Source organism: Aotus nancymaae, unplaced genomic scaffold (genome assembly GCF_030222135.1).
Source record: "Aotus nancymaae isolate 86718 unplaced genomic scaffold, 86718_ANA_hifiasm-v0.15.2.pri h1tg000032l_0, whole genome shotgun sequence".
Classification (NCBI taxonomy): Eukaryota; Metazoa; Chordata; class Mammalia; order Primates; family Aotidae; genus Aotus; species Aotus nancymaae.
This window is the reverse complement of record NW_026988445.1, coordinates 20,458,801-20,486,641: the sequence shown is the minus strand read 5'-3', so window position 1 is coordinate 20,486,641 and position 27,841 is coordinate 20,458,801. Positions and strand designations below refer to the sequence as shown.

The 27,841-nt window shown below is 42.9% G+C and overlaps 1 protein-coding gene and 1 non-coding gene across 5 annotated transcripts; one reads left to right on the top strand and one right to left on the bottom strand.

Annotated features, from left to right (window-relative positions):
- The first annotated feature begins 648 nt into the window (after window positions 1-648).
- RBM34 (RNA binding motif protein 34) lies at window positions 649-27,841 on the top strand. 4 transcript variants are annotated; one of them, XM_064383617.1, is made up of 11 exons: window positions 649-758; window positions 868-1,042; window positions 1,604-1,740; window positions 6,549-6,780; window positions 8,938-8,997; window positions 13,151-13,194; window positions 21,691-21,774; window positions 22,236-22,299; window positions 24,087-24,126; window positions 24,393-24,508; window positions 27,498-27,841. In XM_064383617.1, exons 1-11 carry the CDS (start codon window positions 706-708, stop codon window positions 27,780-27,782), a joined length of 1,290 nt encoding a protein of 429 aa, XP_064239687.1. In that variant the 5' UTR covers window positions 649-705; the 3' UTR covers window positions 27,783-27,841. The 4 variants fall into 4 exon arrangements, with proteins under 4 accessions (XP_064239687.1, XP_012315301.1, XP_012315303.1 ...); XM_012459878.3 differs by having other exon boundaries at window positions 24,390-24,508; XM_012459880.3 differs by having other exon boundaries at window positions 1,550-1,740; window positions 24,390-24,508.
- LOC135277623 (U4 spliceosomal RNA) lies at window positions 13,755-13,895 on the bottom strand. Its single transcript, XR_010345234.1, has one exon. It is a non-coding gene; the product is annotated as a U4 spliceosomal RNA (small nuclear RNA).

The following is a 27,841-nucleotide window of genomic DNA, read 5'->3' as shown; positions in this document are numbered from 1 at the left end:
GATTAGCCAATTGTAAACACTCCATTGCGTTCACCCCAACCGCATTTCTTGCCAAACCTCCCTCCTTCCTTTTCTTGTTTTTTTATTTGTTTGTTTGTTTGTTTGAGATGGAGTTTCGCTCTGGCACCCAGGCTGGAGTGCAATGGCGCCATCTCGGCTCACCGCAACCTCCGCCTCCCGAGTTCAAGCAGTTCTCCTACCTCAGGCTCCAGAGTAGCTGGAATTACCGGCAACCGCCACCACGCCCGGTTAATTTTTAGTAGAGACGGGGTTGCTCCATGTTGGTCAGGCTGATCTCGAACTCCCGACCTCAGGTAATCCGCCCGCCTCGGCATCCCAAAATGCTGGGATTACAGGCGTAAGCCACTGCGCCTGACCCCTCCATCCTTTTCAACAAGTCAGTATTGTACGTGCTTCTCCCTCGGCTTGGGTTGACGCCCCGCTCCTAGCCTGGCTGATTTTTCACACTGCAGGCTTGAACCACTCCTGGAGGACGTCCTTCACTCCCAAAATGAGGTTTCTCTGAAACGACGAGGATCACCAAACGAAGGGGACAAACCGGCCCTCGGCCTGAGCACCTCCCTCCACCGCCTAGCGTCCCCAGAAGGAAAGGAGAGGAGGGGGCGTGGCCCCAAAGCGGAAGTGCCCGAAACCCGGAAGTGCGAGCTCCCGCGCCGCTGCCATCTGGGAGGCTTCGAAGTCAGAATGGCTTTGGAAGGGAAGAACAAACGGAAGAGAAAAAGAAGTGTCGAACAGGGGTGAGTGGCGCGCGACACGAGTAGCTGGGCAGGGTTATTGTACGTTCCCTCGTGCTGGAGAAGCGTGGGGTGGGGCGGGGCGGGGCTGAATTCTGGCGTCCGTTTCTAGAGAGAACCCTGAAGTCTGCGTTCGCGGGAGTCCGCCGGAAGACTACCAGGTTGGACAGGTCGCCAGTAGCTTATTCTGCGGCGAGCGCCCTTCCAGAGGTGGCACCGGTCGGCTGGCGTCCGTCTTCAGCTCTTTGGAGCCTCAGGTTCAACCTGTGTACGTGCCTGTGCCTAAAGTAAGTCACTGGGCTTTCTCTCCGAATGGCTCCTTAGAACCACTCACAAAACTAGCTGCTGCCGGGCGCGGTGGCTCACGCCTGTAATCCCAGCACTTTGGGAGGCTGAGGCGGGTGGATCACGAGGTCAAGAGATCGAGACCATCCTGGTCAACATGGTGAAACCCCCATCTCTACTAAAAATACAAAAAATTAGCTGGGCATGGTGGCGCGTGCCTGTAATCCCAGCTACTCAGGAGGCTGAGGCAGGAGAATTGCCTGAACCCAGGAGGTGGAGGTTGCGGTAAGCCGAGATCACGCCATTGCACTCCAGCCTGGGTAACAAGAGCGAAACTCCGTCTCAAAAAAATAAATAAATAAATAAAAATAAAACTAGCTGCTTACCGCGTAAAGCGTGATTTCTGAAGAGGGCAGACAGGATTCATTTTAAGCAACCTTTCATGACTCTTACATACCGGTGAGAGAGAAGAGATGCTCATTTTAAAAGTCCACTATTTTATGTCTTAGGGTCAGAATTCTAAAAGGATAGGGTCTCAAATACAACTTCGAACTTTTGAAAAGGAAACCACCAAAAAAAGGAAACGGAATGAGGAGGAAGAAAGTGCTTCCCCGACTGAAAGACCACTTTTGCAGGAACCTGCAAAAAAAGTGAAAGCGAAGAAGAAACACACTAATGCAGAAAAAAAGTTGGCAAACAGGTTGGTAAAATCCTCTTACTTGATGTTAAACTAAATAGTGAAGAAGTCAACATTCCTATACCTGCAATATTCGTCTTCGTTTTCTCATTTCATATTTCTGTTACTTCCAAAACTTTTATGGACAATCTAGTGCATACAGAAGAGTTGAAAAGGCTAAGGAACCCCATGTACTCAGCGTCAGCAATTACTCATATTTGAGGCCGGGCGCGGTGGCTCACGCCTGTAATCCAAGCACTTTGGGGGCCAAGGCGGGTGGATCACCTGAGGTTGAGAGTTCAAGACCAGCTTGACCAACATGGTGAAACCCCGTCTTTAAAAAAAAAAAAAATTATTCGTATTTGGTCAGCCATTTTTATTTTTACCCCACTCACATACCTTCTCATTATTTGTTTTTGTTTGTTTGTTTTGAGATGAAGTCTCGCTGCAATGCCCAGGCTGGAGTGGAGTGCAGTGGCGTCTCGGCTCACTGCAACCTCCACTTTCCAGGTTCAAGCCTTGGCCTCCGAGTAACTGGGACTACAGGCGCGGGCCACCACTCCCGGCTAATTTTTGTATTTTTAGTCGAGATGGGGTTTCACCTTCTTGGCCAGGCTGGTCTGGAGCTCCTGACCTCAAGCTATCCACCCGTCTCGAGCTCCCAAAGTGTTTGGATTACAGGCATGAGCCACGGCGCCCAGCCACCTCCCATTATTTGGAAGCAAAACGAAAACTTAGATTTCATCTGTAAATATTTCAGCATGTGTATAAAAGATGAGTTTGGTTTGCCTTTTAAAATACATGTATTTTTTTTTTTTTACTATTGTCTGGTTTCTTTTGTTTGTTTGTTTTATCCCAGAACAGAGACAGAAGAGTTTGATGATCTGAAACTTATTCAGAGACCCAGTTTCGCCATTAACATTTTCTTTCTTTTTTTGTGAGACAAGGTCTGGCTCTATCGCCCAGGCTGGAGTGGAGTGGTGTGATCGGGGCTCACTGCAACTTTTGCCTCCCAGGCTCAATCCAGCCTCCCGCCTCAGCCTCCTGAGTAGCTTGGACTACAGGCATGCACCACCACCACCAGCTAATTTTTGTTTTGTTTTTTTTTTTTTTTGAGACAGAGTTTCACTCTTGTTACCCAGGCTGGAGTGCAATGGCACAATCTCGGCTAACCGCAACCTCCGCCTCCTGGGTTCAAGCAATTCTCCTGCCTCAGCCTTCTGAGTAGCTGGGACTACAGGCGCGTGCCACCATGCCCAGCTAATTTTTGTATTTTTTAGTAGAGACGGGGTTTCACCATGTTGATCAGGATGATCTCGATCTCTTGACCTCGTGATCCACCCGCCTCGGCCTCCCAAAGTGCTGTGATTATAGGCGTGAGCCACCGCGCCCAGCCCTAATTTTTGTATTTTTTGTAGAGACGGGATTTTGCCATGTCACCCAGGCTGGTCGAAAACCCCTGGACTCAAGTGATCCAGCCAGTATTTTTTATTTTTTTTTTCAAACAACAGAGACAGGGTCTTACTGTGTTGCCCAGGCTGGTCCTGAACTCCTGGGCTCAAACCATCCTCCTGCGTCTGCCTCCCAAAGTGCTAGGATTACAGGCATGACCCACCATATCTGGCCGACATAACATTGTTTAACAGTATATTTGAATCAAGTTACAAATAGTGATCCCATCACATGTACCTAGTTAACAGTCTTCATTCCACTCTTGTTTACCACTCTCCTCAAGCCCCTTATTTGCTTTTCCCTTTTCTCCTTTCAACTGAAGACATTTTTACCAGTTCTGGAGCTGGTTAATCATTAACAATTGGGAACTGCTTTTCGTCCTCCTATTTAGGCTTAATGCATCTGTATAGCCTTGTTTCTTCCCCTCTGTTAGAGAAAGATGTCTTCCTTCTTGTCCAAGATTAACTCAACCTCTTGGATACTGTGTACCACGTGCCTGTGCTTCTGCCTCCTTAGGGATTGTGCCATCAGATCCATCCACTTTCTTATCTTTCCCTTATCCCTCTTTTTTTTTTGAGACAGAGTTTGGCTCTTGTCACCCAGGCTGGAGTGCAATGGTACAATCTCAGCTCACTGCAACTTCCGCCTCTCAGGTTCAAGCTATTCTCCTGCCTCAGCCTCCTGAGTAGCTAGAATAACAGGCATCTGCCACTATGCTCAGCTAATTTTTGTATTTTTTTTTAGTAGAGATGGGGTTTCACCATGTTGGCCAGGCTAGTCTCAAACTCCTGACCTCAGGTGATCCACCCGCCTCAGCCTTCCAAAGTGCTGGGATTACAGGCATGAGCCACTGTGCCCGGCCCTTATCCCTCTTTCCACTATATGGACATCCTCAAGATTCTAATCTTTAAAAAGGACATTCCTCCCCAACTGTCAAGAAAATCCATGTAATTGAGTGTCTGTTTGCTGCCGTTCCCACAGTCCTTCCCTTCATAGGCTAGCTTTTAGAAAAAGTAGTCTGTTCTCGTATTTCTCCCTTTTTTTCATCTATTCGCCCTTCCATGCACTTGCAGTCTGCGTTTTATTCTCTGTCCTTACTGTGCCTCTGAAGCAGTGTTCACTGAGGTTACCCTGACCTCTCTGACATATTTAATGATTAGCGCCCCTTTTGTCTTATGAGTCCTCTGTTACATTTCATGTGGCTGCTTTTCTTGTTGAAGCTACTAGATTCTCTGAGAGAAGTATCTTCTGATCCTCCTCTTGCCAATTCTTTCTTGGTGTTACTGTGGTATCTTTTCCTGTGACTACTCTTTAAATGTGCATTTCCCTCAAGGGGTCTTATTCTTGGTCATATTCTCATGACCCTTTGTCACCCTGTGTTGTGGGCAGTATCTCTTGTGCCTACCCTGATCACTCTCCTGATCTCCAGACTTGTATGTTTGTTTGCCTACTGGTGTTTGCACCTCTTTATTCCATATGTACCTCCAGGTGAGAATGCTCCAGGGTGAGCTCATCATTCTCATCAGACCTGTTCCTTGGCATGAACGCTACCACTAGCCTTCTCATTGCCTAAGTTAGTGGCCTGACAGCCATCCTGTCCTCTTTCCTTTCCTTGCTTAGCTAATCAGTTGCCAAGTCCTGATGATGCTGTTTTTTATTTATCTCTTTAATCTGTCTTTTCCTCTTCACCTCCTTCCCTGCTCTGGTCCGTCTGTTGTCTTCTCAGATACACGCTGTTGTAACCGTCTCCTTACTGGTCTCTCTTCTCCAACTTTATACCCCTTCTAATTATCTTCCACTCTTTTGCCCAAATGATCTTTTGTAGGTGCTCTCATAGTCGTCAGTGTTTCCTCGTCTTCAGTAGGATAAAATCTAAGCACTTTTGTGTAATATTGAAGGTCTTCCTGACCTGGTTCCCACCTTACCATATGGTCTCATTTCCTTTCACTCCTGCTAGGTACTTTATATACTGTAGTGAGGAAAACACCAGACATGGACCCTGTCCTCAGGGGAGGAGTAATAACAGTCTGCTTTTATTGGACTGTGTGCCAGACACTGATTTCCTGCTCTGAGAAGCTTTTCTTATTTATGTTATGTTTGCATACCATGTATTATAGCTGCTACCATTTTATTGTGAACTGGCTCTGTCTCTTCACTGGACTATTGGAGGCCTTTGATTGTTTCTTTATCTTTGTATCCTCAGCCTAGAACTGAGTAGGCACCTGGTAAGTATTTGCTGATGAGTGAGTCATTTTTATGATTCTTAGTTGCTCTTCTCTCCCCTCACTCCTTAATATCCTTTAGTTCTCTTTCTGATTGATGCTCAGACCTTGCTTATCTGTATCCACCAATACTTTATATTTTGCCTACCATTTCACAGTTTACTTTTGGTAAGAGTCCTTTAAATGTTACAGAAGTGTTAGAAGTAGGGAATCTGGTTGGTTTTTCCTATCGCCCATATTGCTTGTACAAAGTAAGTATTCTGCTGGCATATTAACCGTTTTAGACTCTCAGGAAGTGCGATAGGTTCCCTAAAGGTCTAGAGTAGAAAATGAAATTAGGCATTGATAGAGTGTAAACTAAATCTCCAAGAGCTCTAAGTGAATCAGCTTTTGTTTAGATGAACTTGCTGCTGCCCTTGCCTGGCAGTTTTAATGTGTTCAAAAATTGAGCTTCACTTTTTCTTGCTGGGTGCAGTGGCTCACACCTGTAATCCTAGCACTTTGGGAGGCTGAGGTGGGCCAATGACTTGAGCTCAGGAGTTCAAGACCAGCCTGGGCAACATAGCAAAACCCTGTCTCTACAAAAAAATATAAAAGGCTGGGTGCGGTGGCTCACACCTGTAGTCCCAGCACTTCGGGAGGCTGAGGTTGGCAGATCACTTGAGGTCAGGAGTTCCAGATCAGCCTGGCCAACATGGTGAAACCCCGTCTCTACTAAAAACTAAAAAAATTAGCCAGGCATGGTGGTGGGCGCCTGTAATCCCAGCTACTTGGGAGACTGAGGCAGGAGAATCACTTGAACCCAGGAGACAGAGGTTGCAGTGAGCTGAGATTGTGCCATTGCACTGCAGCCTAGGTGACAGAGTGAAACGCCGTCTCAAAAAAAATAAAATAAAATTAGCCAGGCATAGCAGCATGCGCCTGTGGTCCCAGCTACTTTGGAGGCTGAGGTGGGTGGATTGAATTTTTTTTCTAAAAATACCAGTCAGTATCTAGATAATGCTGCTCTAAAAATTTTGATATATTTGTGAGTGGTAAATTAGGAAAATCCAGAAGACATTGGCAAATATTTCTAATCAGAGCTGTGCTTTGTCAAATACTAGACCTAACTTGCATGACTCTTACAGCTTCTTTTGTTTTATTTTTTGCCTTAAAAAGGGAAAGTGCTCTAACGAGTGCTGATTTAGAAGAAGAAATTCACCAGAAACAAGGGCAGAAAAGGAAAAAGTCTCATTCTGGTGTTAAAGTAGCAGATAGAAAAGTACTTGATGATGTAGATGACACAGTTGTAAGTCAAAGAAGGAAAATTCAGATCAACCAAGAAGAAGAGAGATTAAAGAATGAGAGAACTGTGTTTGTCGGAAATTTGCCTGTTACATGTGATAAGAAGGTGAGTTTGTATATTGTAAAAGTTAGAAGATAATAACAACTTTGTTAATTCTTCCTTTGTTGAATAAACATTCAATAATAAGTCATGGATATAACTTCACTGTAAATAATTACAGAAATCATGCTAATATAAATGGATTCCAATATCCACCCCCTCCTTTCCATTCCTGTAGTCTCTGCCCTACCTAATTCAGGCTTTTGTAGATTATATTTGAATATTGCAGTGACCGCCTGCCTGGTTTTTTCTTTTCAGCCTTATCTCCTGTTATATGCCACTCCATGTAACATAAGCTCCATATGTTTAAAGATATTTTTCTTTTTTCTTTTCTTTTTCAAGACAGGTTCTCACTGTCACATAGGCTGGAGTATAGTGGCATGATCATTGCTCACTGCAGCCTCAAACTCCTGGACTCAAGTGATCTTGCTGCCTCAGCCTCCCGAGTAGCTGGGACTCCAGGTGCAGACCACCATGCCTAGCTAATTTTTGTTTTGTTTTGTTTTTTTAATTTTTGTATTTTTTTTTTTTGTGGAGACAGAGTACTTGCTATGTCGCCTACGCTGGTCTCAAACTCCTGGGCTCAAGCAATCTGTCCTCCTCAGCCTCCCATGGTGCTGGGACTTCAGGCATGAGCCATTGGGCCCGATCTTTTTTCATCACTCTATCTCTGACACCTGAATTGGTGCCTTGTGCATAGTAAATATGTGTTGTTTAAAGAATGAAGATACCCTGAGTTTCTTCCATGGTGTGAGGATCACTGAAGCAAAACCTGCTTGGCTTCTGCTTGTTCATGTTAGTAACTGTTGCAATCCTTGGCTCAGCATCCTGCTCATATTTTGAAGGACAAGTTAAATTCTACTTCATTAAAAACAGTAGAAAACTTCTGTTTGAGGCCAGGCATGGTGGCTAATGCCTGTAATCCCAGCACTCTGGAAGGCCAAGGCGGGTGGATCCCTTGAGACTGGGAGTTCGAGACCTGCCTGGCCAACATGGTGAAACCCATTCTCTACTAAAAGTTCAAAACATTAGCTGGGTATGGTGACACATGCCTGTAATCCCAGCTATTTTGGAGGCTGAGGCAGGAGAATCACTTGAACCCGGGAAGGGGAGGTTACAGGAGCCAAGATCGTGCCACTGCACTCCAGCCTAGTTGACAGAGTGAGTGAGATTCCATCTCAAAAAAAAAAAAAATTGGGCCGGGCGCGGTAGCTCATGCCTATAATCCCAGCACTTTGGGAGGCCGAGGTGGGTGGATCACGAGGTCAAGAGATCGAGACCATCCTGGTCAACATGGTGAAACCCCGTCTCTACTAAAAATACAAAAAATTAGCTGGGCATGGTGGCACGCGCTTGTAGTCCCAGCTACTCGGGAGGCTGAGGCAGGAGAATTGCTTGAACCCAGGAGGCGGAGGTTGCGGTGAGCCGAGATGGCGCCATTGCACTCCAGCCTGGGTAACAAGAGCGAAACTCCATCTCAAAAAAAAAAAAAAATGTATTCAAGTTTCTTCCTGGTTTAAACCAATGTGAAAGTATGAGAGAATCTATGGAAGTTATAAGTCTACCCTTAATTTACATGTGATAAAGGTTATAAAAGATTGAAAGCAAAGCATTATACATCTAATGGATACTAATATGAGCTTGAATTGTATTTTTTTGTTTTTGTTTTTGAGACGGAGTCTCACAAGTTTCAGTAAAAGTTTTTTGTTCATCCAGCTGAATAGTCACCTGCTTTTCCTGAAATGTTCTTTAAAAAGTAGGCCAGGTGCTGTGGCTCGTGCCTGTAATTGTAGCACTTTGGGAGGTTGAGGCAGGTGGATCACCTGAGGTCTGGAGTTCAAGACCAGACTGGCCAACATGGCGAAACCCCATCTCTACTAAAAGCACAAAAATTAGCCGGGCATGATTGTGCGTGCCTCTAATCCCAGGTACTTGGGAGACTGATGCAGGAGAATCGCTTGAACCAGTGGGGCAGAGGTTGCAGTAAGCCCAGATTGAGCCACTGCACTCCAACCTGGGTGAAAGAGCAAGACTCCATCTCGGAACAAAACAAAACAAAACCAGCAGTAAAGATTATCAGACAGTTTTACTTATTCCTTTTTGTAGCACTTACTTGATGTTCTGAGGGCGAGCTAACATGTATGTATTTTTTTTTAATTTTAGAAGCTGAAGTCGTTTTTTAAAGAGTATGGACAAATAGAATCTGTACGATTTCGTTCTCTGGTATGTTTTATTCCCCCTTAAAATTACATAATATTAAAATTTGTTGCATTTAAATCAGATTAACTTTTTGCTGTTAGTGAGATGGAGGTTACACGTCTATCCTTAATTTACATGTGATAAAGGTTATAAAAGATTGAAAGCAAAGCATTATACATCCAATGGATACTAATACGAGCTTGAATTGTGTTTTCTTTTTTCACATTAATCTTTTGAATCAATAGGTAGAGTTGCTCTAATTACCTATTGCTGACTCTTGAACTTTGTTAAATAATATAGTGAATTTATCTAATTTATCTAGTAAATGATAAAGGTAGTGAATTTAGCTAATAAAATGATACTTTCGCTTTGAAAGCCTGCAATGTATTTTGGAGGGTGGATGGGTGACTTATGTGCTGTGTCAACAGAATAGGCTAAAAAGTTAATACTGATTAGCATTGCTGGAATCCTAGGCATTCTCATCCTGTGTCCCATAATATGCATTTAGCATGGGAGATGGGTATGATTGCTGCAAACAGTCCTTGTTCTCCGAGCACAGACAAAGTATTTAAGTCAATTTAATGTTAAAACTTTATAGAAGTCAGTTGGATTTTACCAGCTCAGCACTCTGGACCACTTATAGCCACATTCTTTGGAGCAGGAAATAAGTATAATTTATCCTTCATTTTCCCATTCATTTTTTTTTTAACTGCATAGGCATAGTTGACATCCCATAGCCTATATTTTTGGACACTATTACATAATTAATGTATGTTGGAATATAGGAAATGTTTATTATTATTATTTTTTAAGACAGAGTCTCGCTCTGTCTGTTGCCTAGGCTGGAGTACAGTGGAGCTCCCTGTACCCTTTGCCTCCTGGCTTTAAGCAGTTCTCATGCATCAGCCTCCCAAGTAGCTGGGATTACAGGCGTGCACTATCAACGCCCAGCTAATTTTTGTATTTTTAGTCGAGACAGGGTTTCACCATGTTATCGAGGCTGGTCTCAAACTCCCGACCTCAGGTGATTTGCCTGCCTCAGGCTTCCAAAGTGCTGGGATTACAGGTGTGAGCCACCGTGCCTGGCCTATTCCATGTTTCTAGTTGCTCCTTCTCGTGTGATTCTCTAGAATCGAATTTCTCAACCTCCATACAGTTGACATTTTGGGCTGGATAATTCTTTGTTGTTGGAGGCTGCCCTGTGTATTATAGGATGTTTAGTAACATCCATGGTCTTTACCCACTAGATGCTAGTAGCACCCCCTTCACATCAGTTGAACAATGAAAATATCTTCAGGCATTGCCAAATGTTAGAGAAGGCAAAACTGCCCACTTCCATACAAGTGGACAGTACCCAAAGTTTTGACAGTTCCAGTAATTTCTGTTAGGATGTTAATTTCCCACTTCTATCACACGTCTTTTTGCCTGCTCTTCTAAGTTCTGTTTCCCCGTATCAGACCTTTGGGTGACGCATTATCCTGGGTGTCTTGCCAGCACCATGATTTCAGTATGTCTGCTTACCTCCATCTATTCTCACCCCAACCCTATGCTGCCTACTGATTTTTGTATAGTATTTAGTGGCACCCAGGCTGCAGGTTTTGTGGTTGCCTTTGACTCTTCATTGGCACACTCATGCTGGTGTTTGCCATCTCTGCCTGTTTTTCAACTGTGATTTCATCCTAATATGAGTCATTTCTTTCTGTTTTCCTTGTCCTACCTAAGTTCTCATTACATCCTGTCAGAATAGTCACGGAAGCCTATTATAGTTCCTACCTTCAGTCTTCCTCTAATTTGTCCAACAAAACACTATCAACTCAATCTTTCTGAAGCTCTTCTTCCCAGAACCCTTGCCCCTTCCCCCGCCCTGCATTAATGTCACCCCCTCCACACACAGCCCCCCAGGTTCTCCCACACATACCTCACTGGGCCTGCTATTGCCTTCTCCCCTTTGGGGAGCTTGCCCTGGTTCTCCCAGTCTCTAGGCTATCAGTGTGTCCCGGCTATGTGCTCTGTAGCACCCATCCTTCATTAATGTACGTAGTACACTCTACTGAAATTGCTGTTTGCCTCCTCCACCAGACTGTAAGCTGTGATTACAGATACTCTGTCTTACTTCTTCTTGGGTTACCAGCACCTGTGCATTGTGTTAATTATTCTCACTGTCAGTGAAATACATCTTAATTCTTAGCCTGACAGTTCTCCAGTGTGGCCCCGCCCATCCTGTGTTCCTCCACACATGGGTTTTCTCACCTTTGTCCCTTTGCCAGTCCGTTTGTTTTGCATGGAATCCATCCTTAAGGTACCATTTTTGCCTATGAAAGTACTATTTTCAGTATGCATCTAAAATGTCCCTTCTTAAAGGCTTTTCTGATACTTTATATCATTAAATGATATTTTCCCCTTTATATTATTCTTTTACTTTATTGCCTTGTGTTATACTTACTCATTAATATCTTCAATGACAGGATGTAGGCCAGGTGCAGTGGCTCATGCCTGTAACGCAGCACTTTGGGAGGCCAAGGCAAATCACTTGAGTTCAGAAGTTTGAGGCCTGCCTGGCCAACATGGCAAAACGCTGTTTCTACTAAAAATACAAAAACTAGCTGGGCATTGGGGCGGGCACCTGTAATCCCAGATACTCGGGAGGCTGAGGTGGTAGAATCGCTTGAATCTGGGAGGCAAAGGTTGCAGCGAGCTGAGATTATGCCACTACAGCCTGGGTGACAAAGTGAGGCTCTGTCTCAAAAACCAACAAACAAAAAGATACAAAAGCAAACAAATAACAGGATGTAGACCCTGTGTAGAAGGCACCCACTAAATGTGTTTTGATGATGTCATTTACATGTTGATTATTCATTCACATGTTGATTACTCATTTGGACATTTGTTTCTTTTTTGAGATAGAATCTCACTCTGTCGCCTAGGCTGGAGTGCGTGGCACGATCTCGGCTTATTTCAACCTTCATCTCCCGGGTTCAAGCGATTCTCCTGCCTCAGCTTCCCAAATAGCTGGGATTACAGGCACCTGCCACTCTACCCAGCTAATTTTTGTGTTTTTACTACAGATGGAGTTTCACCATCTTGTTCTACCATCTTGTTCAGGCTGGTCTTGAACTCCTGGCCTCGTGATCCACCCACCTTGGCCTCCCAAAGTGCTGGGATTACAGGCGTGAGCCACTGTGCCCAGCCTCATTTGGACATTTCTATGTCTTGTACTGTTTTTGTTTTTTTGAGATTTGAGAGTTTGAATATGTTAGCAATTTGAGCAAGACAAACTGCAAACAGAAGAAATAGCTAAAATTTCTTAGTTTTACTATGTAAACTATCAGGTTACTGAGAAAGAAAATAAGTTTTCCAGAAAAGATTTATAATAACTGCCCTAAATGGCATTTGCATTCGAGATGCTCCTAGATTGTGAACTTGCAGGGTTGGTATCTTTTATGTTGTCTTATGTTATTCGTCAGTTTAGTTAGACATACCAAAAATTGTATTTGAGCCAGGCACGGTGGCTCACGCCTGTAATCCCAGCACTTTCGGAGGCTGAGGAGGTTAGATCACGAGGTCAGGAGTTCAAGAGCAGTCTGACCAACATGGTGAAATCCTGTCTCTACTAAAAATACAAAAATTAGCTGGGCATGGTGGTGCACGCCTGTAATCCCAGCTACTCGGGAGGCTGAGGCGGGAGAATCATTTGAACCTGGGAGGCGGAGGTTGCAGTGAGCTGAGATCACTCCACCTCACTCTGCCTGGGTACCAGAGTGAGACTCCATCTCAAAATAAATAAATAAATAAATAAATAAAATAAAATTGTATCAGAATACACGATAAAATGTTAATTTATAAAGTTATTTTTCCTTAAATTTTTCATGTGTGTTTCACGGTCAGTGTCTCTTCCTGGCGTCCTCCCTGTTTGAGTCATCTGACACAGTTTAAGAGCCCACATCTTAACTTTTGTCTTGGTTTTTGTTAAATCTGCATATGATGCTGTCGTTGGAAAAGCTTATCCTAAGCCACGAGCTTCATTTTATATAACATTAGGATGATTATTTTTTATTTATTTCCCTAGAATGTCTTTGATCACAGTATACTGGAGTTGGATATCTAGACTTCAGTTAAAATATTAATTTGAAGTAATATTTTAAATATTGTCTTTAATATTTTTTTTTTCTCTTAAAAGATTCCAGCAGAGGGAACTCTATCCAAAAAGCTGGCAGCAATAAAGTAAGTCTATAATTAGAGGAAGGAAGTCACCTTAAACTCTCTTCCTTTTTGGCTATAAAGTGAGACCAGTTCTTAACAATTTAATAGATTTTATTAATATATTTGGATAATAGAGCATGCTTAACTGTTTTCTTTCTGTATTTAAGAGCCTTTAAATTTGTCACGTTTTTCTTCAATCCATAATGTAAATTATAGAGTTGTAGAAAGTATTACTAGAAAATGAGCCATGAGAAATTTCAAGAATGTTTTTAGTGTTTGGAAAAGAATGTAAAGCTTCATGCCTAAATTTTCTTATACAGATTACAAATGCTATATTTCTGTGTTTTTCCAGAGATAATTCATGTTTGCTTGTGTTGTCGCCTGGGTGTACTGCCAGCCTGTAACCACTTGTTCTCTGAGGGTTTTGGACCATACTGGTAGTGGCTTGTTTCCAATGCTCAGGGGATGTTTTTGTTCCTCATTCAGTGTCAAGAATGAAACATATAAGTCTCCTTGTTCACCCTTCCATATGGAAGACTTATTTTTTATTTAGCTTCAGTTTTGTTTTTTTTTTAAATCAGTCTCCGTTGAGACTGTCAAAAATTGCCAGTGCTGACTGTATTGCAGGTCGTCACATTGGGGTATTGGGAAAAGTTTTCAATTAGCAATAATCGTGCCTTGGATAAACCTCATTGGCTACAATACTGCCACTGCGCAAAGCTGTTAGCTTCAGTTTTATGTGGGTTTCCTGTTAGTCTCACATCTTGGGTGTTTTTTCTCTTAATGGTACATGAAATGATGAAGTTTATAAGCAGAGATTTCTTTATATTAGATAAAACATAATACGCTTTAGAAACATTTCTGGGAATCCTGTTCTATCAAACTTTTGTATTGCAACAGTCCCTTTGGACATATTGGTGACTTCGTGTCAATTTTCATTCTTATTTTAGAGTTATTTGGCCGACCAGGTCTTCACCGGGTTTTCCTCTTACCTGTCACAGTGCCAGGTGTATGGTTAAGACTTAATAAATACATACTGATTCTCACAGTGTTTGCCGAGGTAACCAAAGATGCAGGTCCTCCTAGATACCAGGTATTGTTCAGTGCTGTGGAGGATAGAAACCTTAATAAGATATAACCCTTCTTTCTGAGTCATACAAACTTTTTATTTCTGTATGAAGTTGAAACCCAGGAGCCTAAATTTGAACAGAAACAGAGGTTCCGACAGGTGTATGTACAAGTACTATTGAGGAACTTTGGTGGGATGTGTCAGAAAATTGGAATTTGCATACCATATCATCAGCTTCCCCTCCAGCCCTATCTCTTTTTTTTTGTTCGGTTTATTTTTTAACATACAAGATTATGCTCTGTCACCCAGGCTGGAGTGTAGTGTCAAGATCTTAGCTCACTGAAGCCTTAAACTTTTGGGCTCAAGTGATGCTCCCATCTCAGCATCCCAAGTAGCTGGAACTATACCTGGCTAATGTATTTTATTTTATTTTATTGTAGAGACAGAGTCTCACTGTGTTTCTCAGGCTAGTCCTGAACTCCTGACTTCAAGAAATCCTCCTGCCTTAGTCTTCTAAAGTAGTGGGATTACAGGTGTGAGCCACTGCTTTTTTGTTGTTTTTAAGTTAAAATTTAATTATGGCCTTGTGTGGTGGATCACAACTGTTATCCCAGCACTTTGGGAAGCTGAGGTGGGCAGATCACTTGAGGTCAGGAGTTCCAGACCAGCCTGACCAACATGGCAAAACACTGTCCCTACTAAAAACAGAAAAAGTAGTGGGGCATGGTGGCACATGCCTGTATTCCCAGCTACTTGGGAGGCTGAGGCAAGAGAATCGCTTAAATCTAGGAGACGAAGGTTGCAGTGAGCCAAGATCGTGCCACTGCACTCCAGCCTGGGTGACAGAATGAGACTCTGCCTCAAAATAAATAAATAAATAAAACTTAATTATACACCTTTTCTCTAGTCAGCCAATTCCCTACTCTAGGCAGATGTTTTTAGTTTCTTGAGTAAGCTTCTAGAGACATGTTATGCATTTACAAACTGATATGCATACGTTTTCTTATTCTCATATAAAACTTTTTAACTCAATGATATTCAACATATACACTACTCCACACCTTCCCTTTTTCTACTTGGTACAACTTGGAGATCTGTTTGTATTGGTGTGAAAGTGATTAATTTTAGAGCATTTTTAAAAATGCTCTTTTTCTTAGAGTATTCTCTAAGGTGTGCCTTAATTTATTTTATCAAATCTCACATTGATGGACATAAAGTTTTTTCCCAGTCTCATGGCCATTACAAATAATACCAGATGACTTGAGCCCAGGACCAGCCTAGGCAAGATGGCAAAACCCCATCTCTACAAAAAATTAGCTGGGCATGATGGCATGCACTGTAGTCCCAGCTACTTGGGAATCAGATGAAGGAACACCTGAGCCCAGGAGGTGGAGGAGCTGTGATTGTGCCACTGTACTCCAGCCTTGGTGATAGAGTGAGACCCTGTCTTTAAAAAAAAAAAAAAAAAAAAAACACGTGTTGTAATACTTTAGCTGGGCATGGTGGCACGTGTCTGTAGTCCCAGCTACTTGGGAGGCTGATGTGGGATGATGACTTGAGCCCAGGAATTTGAGGCTGCAGTGAACCACTGCACTGTAGCATGAGCAGCAGAGCAAGATCCTGTCTCTCAAACAGACCAAATAAATAATGTTGGAGTAAATGAGTGACCTGGTACTTAGGTAATTTTGCACATAAGCTAAACTTATCTGTAGGATAAACTTCAGCAGTGGCATTGCTCAGTCAGAAGGGTATTTGCATTCATAATTTTGACTGCTGTCTCATAGAGTTTGCAGCCTATTTATATTTCCACATTTTTACCAACAGTAAAGTTTTTTACTTTACAAAAACAGTATTTTGGCCAGGGAAGGTGGCTTGTGCCTGTAATCCCAGCACTTTGGGATGCTGAGGTAGGTAGATTGCTTGAGCCTAAGAGTTTGAGATCAGCCTGGGCAACATGAGGAGACCCCCTCTCTATAAAGAAATACAACAATTAGGATGGGCAAGGTGGCTCACACCTGTAATCCCAGCACTTTGGGAGCACCAGATGGGTGGATCACCTGAGGTCAGGAGTTCAGGAGTTCAAGACCAGCCTAGCCAACATGGTGAAACCCTATCTCTACTAAAAATACAAAAATTAGCCAGCTATGGTGGTGGGCTTCTGTAATCCCAGCTACTCTGGAGGCTGAGGCAGGGGAATTGCTTGAACCCAGGAGACAGAGGTTGTAGTGAGCCAAGATCGTGCCATTGCACTCCAGCCTGGGCGACAAGAGCAAAACTTCATCTCAAAAAAAAAAAAAGAAATGCAAAAATTAGCTGGGGAAGGTGGTGCACACCTGTAGTCCAGCTACTCTGGGGACTGAGGTGGGAGGATCACTTGAGCCTGGAGAGTGGAGGCTGCAGTGAGCCATGATTGCACCACTACACTCCAGCCTGGATGACAGAGTGAGACCCTATCTCAAAAAGAAAATTAAAAGTATGTTTTTCAGCTTTTTGATTATTGGAAACCTGATAGGTAAGTGTGGTATTTCTTTTCTTTTTTTCTTTCCTTGAGATGGAGTCTTGCTCTGTCACCAGGCTGGAGTGCAGTGGCACGATCTCGGCTCACTGCAACTCCACTTCCCAGGTTCAAGCGATTCTTTTGCCTCAGCCTCCTGAGTAGCTGGAACTACAGGCAAGCGCCACCTCGCCCAGCTAATTTTTGTATTTTTAGTAGAGATGGGGTTTCACCATTTTGGCCAGGCTTATCTCGAACTCCTCACCTTGTAATCTGCCCACCTTGGCCTCCCAAAGTGTTAGGATTACAGGCGTGAGCCACCTCGCCTGGCTGTGCTTTCTTTTGTTTGAGTTGTTAGTCATACTGATCTGTGGAATGTTAACAAAATCAGCCTTTTGTGACATGAGTTATGAATATTTTTTCTCTATTTGTCATTTGCTTTTTATTTTATTTTTGAGAGATAAAGTCTTACTTTGTTCTCCAGCAGAAGTGCAGTGACTCAATCACAGCCCACTATAACCTGGAATTCCTGGGCTCAAGTAATCTTTCTGCCTCAGTCTCCGGAGTAGCTGGGACTATAGGTGCATACCACCACACCCCAACTTGTTAGCATTTTGATTTGGCTTATGGGAAATTTTGCCATGTAAAACTTGTTTTCTTTTTCTTATAGCCAAAATTTTTAAAAACTTTTTTTTAACTTTGTTAAAGCTACCTCTAGTAAACTGCACATATTTGACATGTCCAATTTAATTATGATTTTGACATATGTAGGCAATCTTGAAATCACTGCCATAGCCCAGATACTGAACATTATCACCTCAAGTTTCTTCCTGACCCTTTGCAATATGTCCCCCTACCTCTGTCCTCAGGCAGCCACTCACTTGCTTTCTGTCTCTATGGGCTAGTTTGCCTTTTCCAGAATTTTATGTAAGTGGAGTCATCATACAGGATGTACTCTTGTCTAACTTGCTCAGCATAGTGATTTTGAGGTTTGTTTTTTTTTGGGGGTGGATTGGTGAGGGTAGGGGGGTACAGGGTCATGTGCTGTTGCCCAGGCTGGAGTTTAGTGGCACAATCATGGCTCACAGCAGCGTTGTTCACCCGGGCTCAAGCAGTTCTCCTAAATAGCTGGGACTACAGGTGCTCACCACCATGCCAGGCTGATTTTTAAAGTTTTTAGTAGAGCCAAGGTGTCCCTATTGTTGCCAAGCTGGTCCGGAACTCCTGAGCTCAAGCAGCTCTCCTGCCTTTGCCTCCCAAAGTGTTGGAATTACAGGCTTGAGCCACTGTGCCCTTCTGAGATTTGTTCTTATTATTGCAATGCATTGGTAATTTATTCGATTGTATTGCACTCATAATCCATTGTATGGCAGTACCATTTGTTTATCCATTCACCATTTTATTTTATTTTGTTATCTTATCTCCACTTGAAGTGAGTCTCTTGACTCAGCCTCCTGATTAATTGGGATTACAGACACACACCACCATGCCTGGCTAATTACTTTGTATTTTTAGTAGAGATGGGGTTTTGCCATGTTGGCCAGGTTGGTCTCGAACTCCTGAATCTGCCTGTCTTGGCCTGCCAAAGTTCTGGGATTACAGGCATGAGCCACCACGCCCAGCCTCATTCACTAGTTTTAGAACATTCAGGTTATTTCAGCCTTTGGCTACTATGCGTAAAAATGCTAAAAATACTTGGGTGCAGATCATTTCTCTTGAGAAGCTGCCTGGTTGGATTCCCGGATTTTATGGTATATTTTCACTTCCTAGGAAGCTGCAAAATGTTTTCCAAAGTGCTTGTACCATTTTACATTTCTATCAACTATAGATAAGAATGTCAGTTCCTCACCAGCACTTGGCATTGTCATTTAATTTTAGCCATTCTAGAAGTTTGTCAGCCACAGTGACTAAAGATGTTAAGCATCTTATGTGCTTACTATTTGTGTCTATTCTTTGGTGAAATGTTGGTACAAAAATTTTGCCCATTTTTTTAGTGACTTTTAAATTATTTTTATACAATTGTAAGGAGTTCTTTATATATTATAGATATAATACTTTTTCCTGCTCTGTGTGTTTGAGATACTTTGCTCCCATTTGTGGCTTTTTTAGAGACGTCTTAGTCTTGTCCTTTTTTTTTTGAGATGCCTTGCTCTGTCATCAGGCTGGAGTGCAGTGGCGCAATTCAGTTCACTGCAACCTCTGCCTCCTGGGTTCAAGCAATTCTTCTGCCTCAGCCTCCCCGGTTGCTGGGACTATAAGCGCCTGGCTCCATGCCCGGCTAATTTTTGTATTTTTAGTAGAGACAGGTTTTTACCACATTGGCCAGGCTGGTCTGGAAGTCCTTACCACCTTGGCCTCCCAAAGTGCTGGGATTACAGGTGTGAACCACCGGGCATGGCCAGAGGTGTGTCTTAAAGATTGAAAGGTTTAAGTTTTCTTGAAGATCTCATTTACAGAGTGCTGTTGTTGGCCAGGCAGCTCACACCTGTAATCCCAGCACTTTGGGAGGCCAAGGTGGTAAGGACTTCCAGACCAGCCTGGCCAATGTGGTAAAAACCTGTCTCTACTAAAAATACAAAAATTAGCCGGGTGTGGTGGCACACACCTGTAGTCCCAGCTACTCGGGAGGCTGAGGCAGGCGAATCGCTTGGACCTGGGAGGTGGAGGCTGTAGTGAGCTGAGATCATGCCACTGCACTCCAGCCTGGGCTACAAGAGTGAAATTCCATCTCAAAAAAAAAGGAGGGGAGAGGGTGCTGTTTGTCAGTTGGCTTGATAGTCTGGTGGGAGTGGGTGCAGCAGGGTCTCTGCTGTCCTGTTTTAGTGTTTTTGTGTCTCAGGAGTGCACCTGATCAGTGCCTCTTTCCTGGGGCAGCCAAGCTGTGCCAAATGCCTTGTACCTTTGGTGGGAATTGTTGAGAGGATGTTTCCCACCTCTCCCCCAGTAGCTGGACTCCTCCCTTCCTCCGGCTGTAGGGGTCTTCTCTGTGCCCTGTAGTGACAGGGTTTGCCATTCTTCCCCTAGCAGCTTAGCCTTCTCCTCAATCGGGAGAATCCAGGTGGGGCTTTGTGCCTTTTCCACACTTTGTCCATTCCCTTCTCCAGGCCTGCAGCACCCATGGCTGCGATCTCAGTCTTTCCCACTGAGTGGAGGCCAATGGGGCAGATCCTAGGGTTGGGTGCACACTCCTGCGTCAGCGACCTCCAGGGCTTCTGTTTCAGGCCCAGCTCTGGGGTTTTAGTGAGATCATGGTTTGCATCTTTCCTGCTTGTCTGGTGCCCAGCATTTTGCCCCTGTGCTTGGCCACCATAGAGCCAGTAGAGCCAGTCCTTCCTCTGTCTCCCCTTGGAGGGAGCGGGCCTGTCCTTAGCTTCCAGGCTGCTGGGTTTCCCTGAGACTTCAGCTGTCTGATGGCTGTGACAAAAGTTATGATGCTGTGGGTTATGTGGTTTCTTCTTACTGGTAAGGGCAGGAGTGATGTACTTTCTGGCTTCCTACATTCTAGGTGGAAGCGGAACTCCAACATGTATTCCTGGGGATACACTAGGATGTGTTGGATTTGGATGTTGTCAGCAGCTGCGTGCTGTGTGAAGGAGCAGGGCTCTGGAGTCAGCTAGACTCGGTTTCAGTCCTTGGCCAGCCACTTGCCGTCACAGTCATGTACCTCTTTCGGTCTCAGCTTCCGGATTCATAAACTCAGAAAAAACACTTATGTTGGAGATGAGAGATTAAATGAAATACATAAAATGTCTAGCTGCGTGTCTGGTATATGTTAGGCATTCAATAAATCACAGCTGGTTTAATCAATACAAAAGTGCTAGTGTAGTGTTTCCTTACGGAACGCCATGCGTCATGTCAGTCACTGCTTTCCAGGGCCTTTCTTGATGGTACTCAGTTGTATAGTAGCATTTTTCTTACTTCATAACAGTAGGTGGATGTCTTCAGGGAAGATCCGTGTTCATTACTAGGTCCTTTTTGCTAACTTATCACATCCAAATTATATCACCATTTTGCAAATCTAGTGAATTAATGAGTTTAGGCGTTGAGTAGTACCAGCTGCAGTCATTCACAAAAGAGTAAAAACCAGTCATAACATGTCTCCCTTGAAAGAACACAACACCTACTGACAGTCCTGACAAAGGGGTCAACTCTGAGTCTGATCCCACCTTTGGATGCAGCTGTCAGTTTACAAGAAATATAGGGGACAAAGGTTTATGTTGAACTACCTGATAAGCTTGCACTCGCAAAATCCAGGCTGTGGAGAATTCTGCAGGCCAAACAGTGAGATAAAGAGATGCAGGGAAAATTCTGTAAATTAAACAAGATTCAAAAGACATATTAAGTCAAAAGAATAGACAAGACCAAAGTATGATATCTAAGACGCTTGGCTAATAAAACCACAAAGATATGCAGGGAAGTAGTTCCTATAAAAATGGGAATGGTGGTTGTCTTTGGAGGGAAGGAAGAGCTGCACCTGGAAAGGGCCACAGAGAGGCTTCTGAGTGGGCTGTGAGGCATGTTGAGCTGTTGTTAATTCGCTCAGCTATACGTGGTTTGTGCACTCTTCTATATGGGTGTTTTATTTTACAGTAAAGAGGAAAACTCACGTCTTTCACAACTGTTTATTTGTGTGTTATGTACGGAGCTGCAGTTAAGATGTTTTTAGTCCTTGTAAGGTTCTCAGGGATTCACATACATGGTCCATCTGTTTTTTCATGGTTATGACTCCTAAGAAAGTGTGGGTTGTGTCTCCACCAATATCTTCATAAGTTGTGTGTTATTTTTGAGTTATTACTAAATATTTATTCAAAGAGATGAAATTTCCACCCAGGAATTCTTGTCATGTGTGTTAAGAGTTGAAAAGAAGCTGGATTTTTTCTAGTAACTTTGAGGCTAACAAACTTTACCTTGTCTCTCTCTCTTTTTCTTTTCTTTTTTTTTTTTTTTGGTGTAGACGTAAAATTCATCCTGATCAGAAAAATATTAATGCCTATGTTGTGTTTAAGGATGAGAATGCTGCCACACAAGCATTGAAAAGGTAGTTTTATCCCTGAGGTTTGAACAGAATAGTTGTCCTATAAGTATGTATGAATGTATGAGGGTGTTTTTTTTTTTTTTTGAGATGGAGACTTGCTCTGTTGCCCAGGCTGGAGTGCAGTGGTGTGATCTTGGCTCACTGCAACCTCCACCTCCCAGGTTCAAGCGATTCTCCTGCCTCAGCCTCCCAAGTAGCTGGGATTACAGGCATGTACCACCATGACTGGCTAAATTTTGTGTTTTTAGTAGAGATCGGGTTTCACCATATTGGTCAGGCTGGTCTCGAACTCATGACCTCATGATCTGCCTGCTTTGGGCTCCCAAAGTGCTGGAATTACAGGTGTGAGCCACCAGTCCTGGCCTGAGTACTTTTTTTATTCTTTGGTTTCACTTTAGCATAGATGTTTTAGTAATTGAGTGCTCATTTTTAACAACCATTTTCCCTTTGTATTTATAATATAGAAATGGAGCCCAAATTGCAGATGGATTTCGTATTAGAGTTGATCTCGCATCTGAGACCTCATCTGTAAGTAGTACTTGATTTGTTTAAAGAATGATTGCTTTGTAGAGAGAAATCTTTCCTTCTAGGCTTTTCCTCAAAGGGGCTGGAATCAGCAGTGTGAGGGAAGCTCAGAAGGAAACAGCCTAGTCCTCTGTGGCTAGAGTTGATGGCAAGAGAGGCACAAGGACTGAGGTCAACATTAGCTTCAAAAACATAGTCCTAGCTGGGCACAGTGGCTCATACCTATGATCCTAACATTTTGGGAGGCCAAGGTGGGAGGATCACTGGAGCCAGGAGTTCAAGAACAGCCTGGGCAATGTAGCAAGACACCACCTTTACAAAAAAAAAAAATTAGGCAAATGTGTGGTGCACGCCAATAGTCCCAGCTACTCATAAGGCTGAGGTTGGAGGATCACCTGAGCCTGGGAGTTTGAGGCTGCAGTGAGCTGTGATGGTGCCACTGCATTCCAGCCTGGCAAACAGAGGGAGACCGTTTCTTAAAAAGACATGAAAACATAGTCCTCTTCCATTTGAAGTATGTCCCCTGCCCCACCATTAGCTCAAATAATTATAATTAGGTCAAAAGGTACATTAGACATCATCTGGTCTAACACTTTAGTTTGTAGACCGAGGTCTCGAAAGTTCAATGATTCATTAGACAGTTTTTAATACATACTCTGTCAGAGATACAGTTCTAAGACAGAGTCTCAACTTCCCAGGCGCTGACAGTATACAGTACAAAGCGTCAGAGCGATGGGTCGTGTCACTGTGGTATAAGTACTGTTGTTAATGAGCAGGATGATTTGTCAGCTCAGGGTTGGGTTGCTTGACTTGGGGATGTGCCAGCAAGAAGGGACAAGGAAGGTTTCCAGGGGAGTAAATGTCATAATAGTCTTGAAAGATGAGGAGATAGAACTTAACCTGTGGAGAAGTGGGGGGAAAAAAAGAAAAAGAAGAGTAGGCTTATGTAGACCAAAAATGTTGTAAAGGTTGAGGGCTATGTCTGGGCAGAAATAAACAGTATAAATGGCAAGGAAAGAAACTAATTTGCTCAGAGGATGGCAAGAGCTTGATATGGTTATTAGGTGGGTGGAATGTGTAAGAGTTGCTCTTGGACAAATAGAGGCCAAATCATGAAGACCTCGTCTACCTCGCTTCTAAACTCAGAGTGACATGACCAGATTTGGATTTGGTAGAGGTGCCTAGAAATGAATGAAGGGCAGTTATAATTGTTCACCCACAGAAACATAAGAGTACATTTCTGTCGATATCAAAGCAACTTAGTGGGGAAATGACAGCGACCTGGATGAAAGCCCTGGCTTGACTTGGAGACCTAGTACAGGGTCAACAAACTGTGCTTGAGAGCCAAGCCCACCTGCTGCCTTTTTTTTGTTAATAAAGTTTTCTTTTGACACACAGCCACACCTATTTGTTTGTGTATTATCTATGGGCTGTTCTCAAGGTATAATGGCAGAGTTGAGTAGTTTTAACAGATTCTACATGGCCTGCAAAGCCTATAATATTTGCTGTCTGGCCCTTTACAAAAAGTTTGCATGCCTCCAATATAGCAAGCTCTTCCCAAGCACTACCGTGTGTCAGTGCCAGCTGTGAACAAAAAGCCACTCCCTCCTCTGGTACCCACACACAGTCCAGCAGGGAAGGCAAAAGAAATAGAATCAAAGAACAGTTGTGTGGTTAAATTAGAAGGGGTGACCTGTCAGATATAGGGGGAAGGAGGGACAGGGAAGATTTTGATGACTTCCATTTTCTGGTCTAATGAGTGATTTTTATTAACTGTCTTTGTGTTTCAGAGAGACAAGAGATCGGTTTTTGTAGGGAATCTCCCTTACAGTAAGTTTATTTAAACAAAGTACCGTTAATATTACTAAATAAATAACAAGGAAATAAGAACTGAGTAGTAACGTAATGTTTTGATGTAAGACTAATTTTAAAGCATGCAGTGTGCTTGCCGTGGCAGCACATGGACTAAAAAGTATGCAGTGTAATGACTTATTTTCATGGGACCATGCTGAACTAGCTGTATTATTAAACATCTCCATTTTTCTGAGGAGCTTCCAAGTCTTAACTTCCATTTTGGTTGAATTTGTTTTCAGAAGTTGAAGCATCTGCCGTTGAGAAGCACTTCCTGGACTGTGGAAGTATCATGGCTGTGAGGATTGTGAGAGACCAAGTTACAGGCATTGGCAAAGGGTTTGGCTATGTGCTCTTTGAGGTATGGGAGATTATTGTCACTGTCCTTTGAAGTGCCCTGGAGGCATTGACACTGCTGTGTGTCATCAAGACATAACTTTCACTTCCATTCTCAAATTCCATCTTAAGAAAACTGGGCTGGGCGCAGTGACTCAACGCCTGTAATCCCAGCACCTTGGGAGGCTGAGACAGGTGGATCTCTTGAGCTCAGGAGTTCGAGAGCAGCCTGGCCCACATGGTAAAACCTCGTCTCTACTAAAGATACAAAAGTTATTCAGGTGTGGTGGCAGGTGCCTGTAATCCCAGCTGCTCAGGAGGCTGAGTCAGGAGAATCACTTGAACCTAGGAGTGGAGGTTGCAGTGAGCTGAGATCGCACCACTGCACTCCAGCCTGGGCCACAGAGCAAGACTTCTTCTCAAAACAAAATGAAAACAAGAAAACTGAATTTATAACCTGCCATAATATATTGCTATAACTGCACCTATCCAAAAGATGTCCTAGTTCTTTCTTTATACTAGTTGAATGTTTCAGATATTGGATATTAGAAGGACTAAATCATTAAATCTCGTCCACCTTCTCTACAACAGAGTAAATAATTGACATTCAGGTATAAGAAAGTTTTATTCTTTGTACAAAATTAGTAATATTTAGTTCATTAATTTTTTTTTTAATGGATGAGAGGTTTATACATTGCCCATGCTGGCCTTGAACGCCTGACCTCACCTCCTTATGCACCAGGACAACTGGCCTGAGCCACCGTGGCTCCCTAGTTCATTAATTTTTAACCAGTGTTTCATGCCTGACAATATTAAGTAGTAAATATATAGGTCGAGCATGTTGACTCATGACTGTAATCCCAGCACTTTGGGGGCGCTGAAACAAGACGATTGATTAAGGCGGGGACTTTAAGAACAGCGTGAGCAACATAGGTAGACACCATCTCTACAATAAAATATATAAGTAAGGCTGGGTCAGTGGCTTACGCCTGTAATCCCAGCACTTTGGAAGGCTAAGGCAGTTAGACCACTTGAGTCCAGGAGTTCAGGACTAGCCTGGGCAATGTGGCGAAATCCCGCCTCTACAAAAAAAAAAAATACAAAAATCAGCCGGGCATGGTGATGCATGCCTGTAGTACCAGTTCCTTGCAGGGCTGAGGCAGGAGGATCACCTGAGCCTTGGGAGGTCAAGGCTGCAGTGAGCCATCCAACCTGCATGGCAGAGTGAGACCCTGTCAGTAAATAAATAATAAATAAATAAATAAATAAATGGTCACGGTGGCCGACACCTGTGGTCCTATCTACTCAGGAGGCTGAGGCTGGACGATTGCTTAAGATTGTACCACTGCACTCCAGCCAAAGTGCCAGAGTGAGACCCTATCTCAAAACAAACAAGAAAGAACCTGTTGTCATCCCCTGGTATCCACGGCATATTGGTTCTAGGATCCGTGTCATATAGCAAACAATGTATATATCTGCAGAAGCTCAAGTCCCTTATATAAAATGGCATATTTACACAAATAGATATTGTTATATATATACAAAATAAATATTTTTTAATTGTCATATTATTTGTTTTCAAGTATTTTCCATTTGCGATTGGTTGAATTATCTGATACTGAACTCCTGGATTTGGGGACCTGACTGTACATACTTTGGGATGTCATAAATTTTTCTTCCCTCAGTAATAACCCATTAGTACACTTCCTTTCAGTTTTTCCTTGTGCTGCCATTTTTATAGTTGAACTTCTCTGTGAATATAAAATTGTGTTTACATCCTATTTTATGTTATTTTCTATTACGTAAGCATGTTCCATTGAGTGATGTAACAGAATCTATACTGTCATTTCTCTCATGTTGGACTATGATAGAATTCTCTGTTTTTCCCTGTAATAATGAAATTGCAGTAGTTACATGTTTTTTTGTTTTTGAAACAGTCTCACTCTGTTGCCGAGGCTGGAGTGCTATGGCACGATCTCAGCTCACTGCAGCCTCTGCCTCCCAGGCTCTAGCGATCCTCCCATCTCAGTTTCCCGAGTAGCTAGGACTACAGGTGTGTGCCACCATGCCTGGCTAATTTTTGTATTTTTTTGTAGAGACAGGATTTCACCGTGTTTCTCAGGCTGGTCTTGAACTCCGAGTGAGCGCAAGCAATCTATGCACCTTGGCCTCCCAAAGTGCTAGGATTATAGGTGTGAGCCACCCTGCTTGGCCTGGTTATGTTTTTCTCCCCAAAGTTTGCTTGAATTGTAGATTACTTCTTTAAGATCGATCCCCAGTAGGATATTACTAGATTAAGATGTGTTACCATTTTGAAAACTTGAGAAATGGTGAGAATTGCCTGGTAGCTTTTTTAGAAAGATTGTCACAGCTTTTGTTGCCATTGTTACTATCTTGTAGTTATCTTACTGATTCTCTGCTCCCTGTCTTCTATTACTTGATAAGCTTCTAAAGCCCTTTAACAAACATCTTATGGATATTCAGGGTTGTAAGCATTAATGGCTCTATATTAGAATAGAAGTATATTACTTGGAATATTCTCCGGAAAAAAAAAAAAAGAATAGAAGTATAACAGAATTTTGGATCTAAATGGAACCCTAGAGGGTATCTAGTCCAACATCTCAGGTACTGTAATGAAGAGTTCCCTGCCCTCTGGTCACCTAATGCAGTGGGGTTTGACAGAAAGATAGCTGTGAGAAGGAGGTTTATTGGTTTAAAATATTGTATGTGATTAATCTAGTGTAGAACCTCATTTTACAATGAAAAAATGAAGCTTATAGCATTGTGACTTAGCTGAACATTTCACAAGGCAGCTTGAGTGCTTCGTGGGGAAACACTAGTGAGGAGCGTGGTGGGAGACTTGAAGCATGGCAGCTGATACACCTGGGATTGGATGGGGATTATCTGTGCAAACTTGAATGTTGTTCTCATCAGTTACAGTCACACTTCACTGGTTTCTTTGCAGATGGGTTTCTGGTAGAAATTAATGTATTGTGTTTTCTTTTTATTTGCAGAATACAGATGCTGTTCATCTTGCTCTGAAATTAAATAATTCTGAACTAATGGGAAGAAAACTCAGAGTCATGCGTTCTGTTAATAAAGAAAAATTAAAACAACAAAATTCAAATCCACGATTGAAGAATGTCAGTAAACCTAAGCAGGGACTTAATTTTACTTCTAAAAATGCAGAAGGACATTCTAAAAGCTTATTTATTGGAGAGAAAGCTGTTCTCATTAAAAAGAAGAAGAAAGGACAGAAGAAAAGTAGATGCACTAAGAAGCAGAGGAAACAGAAATAACCAGGAGCTGCTTTTTCTTTTCCTGCTGAGTTGCTAATAAAAGTGCTATTATCTCCTAA

Bases quoted from the DNA above. Each gene is read 5' to 3' on its own strand.
- RBM34 (XM_012459880.3), top strand. From the start codon at position 706: ATGGCTTTGGAAGGGAAGAACAAACGGAAGAGAAAAAGAAGTGTCGAA. The intron at 1,043-1,549 runs GTAAGTCACTGG...TTTATGTCTTAG, and splicing joins TGTACGTGCCTGTGCCTAAA to GGTCAGAATTCTAAAAGGAT. The intron at 6,781-8,937 runs GTGAGTTTGTAT...TTTTAATTTTAG, and splicing joins CTGTTACATGTGATAAGAAG to AAGCTGAAGTCGTTTTTTAA.